Source organism: Cynara cardunculus, assembly GCF_001531365.2.
Source record: "Cynara cardunculus var. scolymus isolate 2C chromosome LG 9, CcrdV1, whole genome shotgun sequence".
Lineage (NCBI taxonomy): Eukaryota > Viridiplantae > Streptophyta > Magnoliopsida > Asterales > Asteraceae > Cynara > Cynara cardunculus.
In genome coordinates this window covers 7,596,353-7,604,683 of record NC_037536.1, presented here as the reverse complement: position 1 = coordinate 7,604,683, position 8,331 = coordinate 7,596,353, and the positions used below count along the sequence as shown (strand labels likewise).

Genomic DNA, 8,331 nt, shown 5'->3' with positions numbered 1-8,331 from the left:
TACCAACACAAATGCCATAACTGAATAATATACACCATGAAACGCTTCCATGGATCTCTCAGGAGAGCTAGTCCAAAAATCAGATAAAAGGACTTAATGTCGATCCTTGGTGTAAATATATAACATACACCATGAGACATTTTCCTGGATTCATTATTAAGGTTCTGTTAAAACTTAGATCATAATCTAAACTAGAAAACTATAATTAATATAAATTTTATATTTCTAAAAACAATCTAATACAACAAATTAACATTTGTCATTGGGCAGATATAAGACAAACTTTTAGAAAGTTATAGTTGTTGTTTATTTTTATATTAATTTAATACCCATTTTTCATTTCAAATGTTAATATCCTAACCTTTAATCTTTTTCAGAATTTTAAATTTCAAACTAAATATTGAAAAGAGTAAATTGCATATTTGGTCCCGGTTTGTGATTTGTTATGGATTTGGTCCTTTATTCCATTTATTATATGATATATCTCCAACTATGTGATTTGTCTTGGATTTGTACTTTCTCCTTAAGTCCGTCTATCTTCTCCGTTATACTGAAGGACATTTCAGTCTCTAACCAATTTTAATTTACCTTTTCTTTTCTCTAAGATATGCTTGTTTAAAAAGAAAACAAACTTCCTCTTCTCTTACACGATTCTAGATTTCTTTTCTCTCTCCCCTTACCACCTCCGGTGTGAAATCTCCCCTTCCCATACACGTGACCACCTTCAACATTGTACCCCCCATCGCAACCATCACATGTGTGTGAGATGTATGGGTGAGACCAGCTGGTTAGCAAATAGATGAGGAGTTGCAGGTGGTGGTGGTCTGTCATAAGGATAAGTTGGGTAAAGTGGGTGATGGTGCCGAGTCTCAGATTCCCGGAAGGATGCGGTAGGGTGCTGGTCTCAAATTCTGGGGTAGATTTATTCGTCATCCCTAACATCGGAGGTGGGTGTGGGATGTCGGGATCTATGTTTGTAGCAGGGAGAGGGGTAGGGTGGTCATATTGAACATTCCACGTTAAGAGAGGAGTGATTGCTAGGTTATCATTTTAAAAAAAGTTATTAAAATAAATAAAACCAAAGAAATGACCATATTACCCTAAACATAACGGAAGGTGGTGACGACCGTCTGTATGAAGGACCAAATTCGAAACAAATTACATAGATAAAGGTTTATCATGAAATAAATGAAGATACAAACGAGTAATTTATTCTAATGAAAATCAAATAATATACCAAACACACAAAAAAAACCTTTTTCACACGTAAAAGTCTCCAGGAGGCCGTTGCCAACCATTCTTTTATGTCACCATGTACAGAAAAAGCCACTAACATTCCCATCACCCAACTCACCCACGTCAAAATAAACGGCAAAACCATTATTATTCAACAACTCCCTACTTAATGTTTCACAAAAAGATATGATTTAATAAAACATTAAATAATAAAATACATATATTTTAATCGAAAAGAAATATATATCAATCTACAACAAACGGTATTTATGAAATTCACCATGGTCAACGCCAAGCATCTCCCATTAGCAATATTCAAGCCTACCTTTATCTCTCTTTTTTCTGGTCAAAAACTCTTGGTTAAACAAACACTCCAGAGAATTTTCTGGTTCAAACCCAGAGAGATATTTTAGTTTCTGGGTTTAATAGCAACATCATATGGGTGTCTGGAATTCTAGTTTCCAATGAGAACCCATCTCTGTTTTCAGATTTTCTTGATATCTTTTTATCTAATCTTGTTTGGTGTTTCTGGTCGATGTCAAACTGGCCAGCAATCAATCTTGATCCAGTTGAAGAACAAACTTCAATTCGATTCTTCAGCTTCAACAAACCTGGTGTCTTGGAACCCAAATGTCACAACAGATTGTTGCATCTGGGGAGGTGTCAAATGCAACTCCAGAGGCCAGGTTGTTGTTCTAGACTTAAGCAACGAAACTATATCTGGTGGTATTGATGATTCCAGTGATCTGTTCGATCTAGAGAATCTTGAGAACCTAAATCTCGCAGGAAATAAGTTCAATTTCATACAGATTCCTTCCAGATTTGGGAGTCTTGCCGGTTTGAAGTATTTGAACTTGTCAAATTCAGATTTTTCAGGCCAGATTCCTGAAGAATTGTCACAGCTGACAAGCCTGGAAGTTCTTGATCTCTCTTCGCTTTTCTCCTACGGCATTCGTTCACTAAAACTTGAGAAACCGAACCTAACCACGCTTGTTCAGAACCTCACATTGCTTAAAGGTCTTTATCTGGATAATGTGAACATATCGGCACAAAAATCTGACTGGTGCCAAAGTCTATCATCGTCTTTGCCTAATCTGGAAGTTTTGAGCTTGTCAAATTGTCAACTTTCAGGCCCATTAGATGACTCCCTTGCGTACCTGAAGTCACTTTCTATAATTCGTCTAGGTCTGAACAATCTGAGTGCTCCAGTTCCAGATTTCTTTGCAGACTTCAGGAATCTGACAGTTATGCATCTTGGTGCTTGCCATTTGAATGGAAAATTTCCCGAGAAGGTCCTCCARTTGCRGAGKTTACAGACTCTGGATTTATCAGTTAATACAGATCTTAATGGTTCTTTACCACATTTTCCTACGAACGGATCCCTTCRAATTTTAGTGCTCAGMAACACAAACTTTTCAGGGGGGATACCAGATTCTATTGGAAATCTTAAGAACTTATCCCGGATCGAGCTGTCCRAGAGCAATTTCAGTGGAAKAATCCCAAAGTCCATGGAAAACCTCACCGAATTGTCATACCTAGACTTGTCATCAAACAGCTTTATTGGCCAAATCCCATCATTCCAGCTGWGTAAGAATCTTACCCATATTGACCTCTCACGGAACAGCTTATCAGGATTKATCCCTTCTGCTCACTTCCAAGATCTTCAAAATCTTGTTCTAGTGGATCTMAGATTTAATGCATTCAATGGAAGCATACCTTCATCTCTGTTCTCTCTGCAGYTAGTGCAAAAGATACARCTTTCCAACAACRATTTYGATGGTGAAYTAGCYAACTTTTCTAATGCATCTGCATCTTTGTTGGATACTCTTGATTTAAGCAGTAACAAACTGGAAGGAAAAATTCCYAGGTCTTTCTTTGAACTTCGACAGCTTAGCATCCTCTTACTATCGTCAAACAAGCTGARTGGCAAGATAGAAACCAAAGATTTTCAGAGTCTGACCAACTTAACGACTCTTGATCTTTCATTCAACAACTTGTCTGTTATAACAAACAGCARTATMTCTGGCTTGTCTCATCTTCCAAAGTTGTTCTCATTAAAGCTGGCTGCATGCAATCTTCAGAAGTTCCCTCATCTACAAAACCAATCAAGATTGATAAATCTAGACCTTTCCAGAAACAAAATTGATGGAGAAATACCAAGCTGGATCTGGAMTGTTGGTAATGGAAGCCTTTCGTATATGAACCTTTCTCATAACCACTTTACCAGCCTCCAAAAGCCCTATCATTTTTCTAATCTTAGTGTCCTTGACTTGCATTTCAATAACCTCAGTGGGGAGATTCCGACTCCCCCAACAACTGCTACCTTCATCGACTACTCTGACAATCGTTTCGATTCGGATCTCCCTGAAAGCATTGGGCTAAGCCTTGGTATGGCCTACTTCTTTTCTGTTTCCAACAATTTACTCACTGGGGTGATCCCTAATACCATATGCAATGCTAGCTACCTTAAGGTTCTTGATTTGTCAAACAATCGTTTAACCGGAAGGATACCACTGTGTTTCACTGAATTTGGTGGCAACCTTGGGGTGCTGAACTTGGGAAACAATGGTCTCAGTGGTCGAATCAAGGGAAATTTTCCGAGCAGCTGCGGCTTGAATACTCTAGACCTGCATGGAAATTATTTGGAAGGGAAGATCCCGCCATCTCTTGTCAATTGCACAATGCTAGAGGTGTTAAACCTTGGGACCAACAGGATAAACGACACTTATCCATGCTTTTTGGGTAACCATACCAACTTGCGTGTCCTTGTTCTGCGATCGAACAGGTTCCATGGGTCTGTACGTTGTGGTGAAGGTCCACACAACAAGTGGCAAAAACTTCAGATTCTAGACATAGCTCTCAATAACTTTAGTGGTGAAGTCCCAGAAGATTGTTTCTGGCAATGGAGTGCTATGATGAGTGGTGAACAATCACGTAAGGAACACCTCAGCTTTATGGTGTTACAGCTTAATGACTTCTACTACCAGGATACTGTGACGGTCACGGTCAAAGGACTAGAGTTGGAGCTAGTGAAAATCCTGACGCTCTTCACATCCATTGATATCTCAAGTAACCATTTTTCAGGGAACATACCAAGCGCAATTGGGCGACTCAAGGAACTGTATCTTCTCAATGTATCACACAATGACTTCAAAGGCTCTATCCCATCATCTATAGGAAATTTGAGTCAGCTAGAATCGTTAGACATGTCATCGAACCAACTGACAGGAGAGATCCCATCACAGCTCGCTACTCTTTCGTTCCTTTCTTTGCTTAATTTGTCAAACAATCAACTGAAAGGAAGAATCCCAACAGGCTCCCAGTTTCAGACCTTCTCAGAGTCATCATATAAAGGAAACAAGGGATTATGCGGTTTTCCATTGAACAAATGCAATAGTTCAGTTAGACCAACATATGCACCAAATTCCAAAGAATCTAAGAACGGAATTGATTGGCAGTTCATAGTCACTGGGGTAGGATTTGGGGCAGGAGCAGCCATTGTTATGGGTCCTCTTGTGTTGTCTAAGCAAGGGAGATACTTCTGGGACAAGTACACAAACAAGCTTGTAAAAATGATCTGTCTGGCTCTGGGCATCCATTATGTGCCGTGTGTTTTATTCAATGACGACGAAGATGATGAAAAGGAGACAGTTGACAGCAACGAGGACTTGGATGAAAGCGAATACGAGTCAGAAGGTGATCCATCTAAAGGAAGGTACTGTGTGTTCTGTACCAAACTTGATTTCTCTAGGACGGAAGCCATTCATGATGCAAGATGCACCTGCTTTAACCGAACACAAGTATTTTCTACTTCTTCTTCAACTTCTTCTTCAGAAGCAGAGTCTCCATTCTCCAAACTGTGAGTTTTGATATCTAAATTTCTTTCCTTTGATCTCCCAAATTTTTTCGATTTGTATATAGATACAGAATGTGAATTCTTGAGGTAAGAGAATGGAGAAGATAGATTTGTCTATCATTTATTCTAAAAATTTATTGTAAACTAATGCTGCCACATCTCTTAGACATCACAACAAACCCAGTTTTGCAGGTTTCATAACTCATAAGCCATTACCAGTTTACCACATTCCAGAATTAAAGACGCATTTTGGATTTTGTAATCATATATGGATCCGTTTTTCACTCAAACATAAAAAATTTGAAGCTTCACTCGTTTGAAGTAACCAGTTATTTAAAATTTAACACCTACTTATGCTTCACCTAAATCCAATTCAATTACAAAAACAACTCGTTGTTACACCCATTCAGAAATTTCATCAAACACTTCGAGGGCAATCATCACAAAAACTTGCACAGGCATGATTACATTCAACAATCAAGGAAACGAAATTCAGCAAACTAAATGCGATTAGATATAGAAAGTATATGTATACATACCAGAACGAAGTGATCATCACACTCGCAATTGTCCATGACGATTTCTTCTTTTTCTTCGCCGAGGAAAACACGCCCACTAGCCCATATTGAAGCCGAGTGGACGCTCGAATAACTTTCAGTGAATTACATTTATGGTCCTTACAACTCCCTTTTAACAGAGTATTTAATATACTCTCACAGTCGTTTACCAAACGCTTACCCTGGTAAGGTAAGTACTTACCAAATCACATTATATTACCGGATGAATATGGTAAGAAATAAGAATCTTACTCGGTTAGAGTGAGACAAAGATCAAGAGTCTTACTCGGTAAGTGAAGGCAATGACTCTTAACATGGTAAGTGCTTACCGGGTAATTGTTGCATACGATACCGTTTTGATGGACTAAAATCTTACCCGGTAAGTAAATGATAGTGTTAATTTTTCTCAGTAAATGTTTACCGGGTAAGTGTTTGATAAACGGTCCCTTAAATTTAAAAAATATAGCAGTTGTGTTTCTTATACAAAAATGTTACAATAAATTATAAGGTGAAATAAACAATCTAACAAATTATATCCTTACGGAAAAATCTTAAAACCATAATTTATCGTAAAATGTCATAACGATTTTCTATTAAACTTCAAGGGATCATTAGTTTTAACTTATAACTAACATCGTGATTATTATTTTTAAAGTTGTTTAGTTTCTTTAAAATCTATGACGCTTATAATTGAATTTGAGGAACCTATGCTTGTAATCTATATATGTATATATATCTATAAAACAGAATCATGATAGGTTAACGTGACATCTCTTCGACGTAAAGATCTTATTTTCCTCTTTTTTCCATATTTTGATTTTTTTCTTAGTAATTTTGCAAATTAATATTTACATTTAACTCAAAAACTCTTTCCTTTCTCTTAATATGTTTCAACTTTCAACTTCAATCTTTAAATCCCTCAATCTCTGGGTTTTTTCTTAGTAATTTTGCAAATTAATGTTCACATTTAACTCAAAAACTCTTCTCTTTCTTTTGGTACGTTTCAACTTCAATCTTTAAATCCATCAATCTCTGGGTTTTTTCATTTATGTGTTCTCCATCTCCATGTACGAGCTTTAAACTACTAGTACGCTCTTCTCTCTTCTTTTTCATCTCTCATCTATGACAGAAAAGTATGCACGAGTTCATCAATATATGTAAGAAAGCATCGGAACTTGGATTAAGGAGAAGTCTCCATTGAGACTTTAGAATTTTGTGAGAAATTTGATTTTTTTTTTTTTTTTGTTGTAGATTCACTTTTGTTTTTATGTTTTTTATAGTTTTTTAATTTGTAATTTTGTAAGAAAAAACACCAACAATAAAGTGACATTTTTAGGCATCACAATCTAATTTTATTTTTCTCAAACTTTGTTTTTTTATTGATGTAATTATTATCAAAACATTAAATTAATTAGATTATTCATTTTCGTTGGTTACACCCAATTTTTTTGTTCTTTATCCCACATAACTCTATTTATCATTTACATAACAATAATTGAACACACACACACACACACACACATATATATATATATATATGTATATATATGTATGTATTCAATATATATAATCAAAATATCTGTAAACTCATTTATATGAATGAAATTACGATCAATGTATATGTATTTTTATTTACATACTTGAATCTATACTATATCATAAAGCGTTTGACAAAAACTATTAAAAACCATTTTTTATGCATGAAGTATTTTTTATTAATGCATATTACTTAAAATTCAAGATTATAAATAAATTATGCATAAGTAYAACTTATTAAAGCTTTATGTTTGAATTCATGTAATTAACTGCAAATAAACATAGTCAAATACAAGATAAACATTTCATTTTAAATATAAAAAATCTAAAATATAAGGAATGTTAAATTCTTTTCTTTGTGTAATTTGTAGGATTTTGAAGATTCCATAAAAAAGAATGAACCAAAAGAGGGAATGAATTTTGGTCAGTGAAATTCAACATTCTAATTCTATCAGATTCTTTTAGAATATGCGAACCAAAACGCCCCTTAAGGGTTGATTTAACGACAAAGTTACCAAGAAGGATATCATAAGAGCATCTCCGATAGGTTGCTATATTTTATGTATACTTTTTTAAATTTATAGATTTTTTATTCTTTAATTTATCTTTTTTTTAAAGAACTGCTTATCATAATTGTTGGAACAATATTTTTTTAACGTTTAAAGCTTCTAAAATGAAAAAGTTGTTTTTAAACATCCAAATATGCTCCCGATTATCTATACTATATTATAAAACATTTGACAAAAACTTGTAAAAAAAAAATTTTATGCACGAAGTACTGTTTATTTATGCATATTACTTAAAATTTAATTACAAGTAAATTGTGCATAAGTACAACTTATTAAAACTTCATACTTAAATTCGTCTAACTAACTGCAGATAAACATAATCAAATATTGGATAAACATCTCATTTTAAATATAAAAAATCTAAAATATAATTAGGATAATCATTGATAACTAACAGGATACTTAGTTATTATCTTTATAAAAAAATATACTATTAAACCTAAATTAAATTTCTTTGTTACTAAATCTAAATTATCTATACTATATTATAAAGCATTTGACAAAAACTCTTAAAAACGATTTTTTATGCACGAAGTACTGTTTATTGATGCATGTTACTTAAAATTTAAGATTACAA

The 8,331-nt window shown here is 34.5% G+C and overlaps 1 protein-coding gene across 1 annotated transcript; it reads left to right on the top strand.

The window, feature by feature from the left end:
- The first annotated feature begins 1,700 nt into the window (after positions 1-1,700).
- On the top strand, positions 1,701-5,099 carry LOC112517727 (receptor-like protein 33). Its single transcript, XM_025125108.1, has one exon. The coding sequence runs from the start codon at positions 1,701-1,703 to the stop codon at positions 5,097-5,099; it is 3,399 nt and encodes a 1,132-aa protein (XP_024980876.1).
- The last annotated feature ends 3,232 nt before the right edge of the window (positions 5,100-8,331 follow it).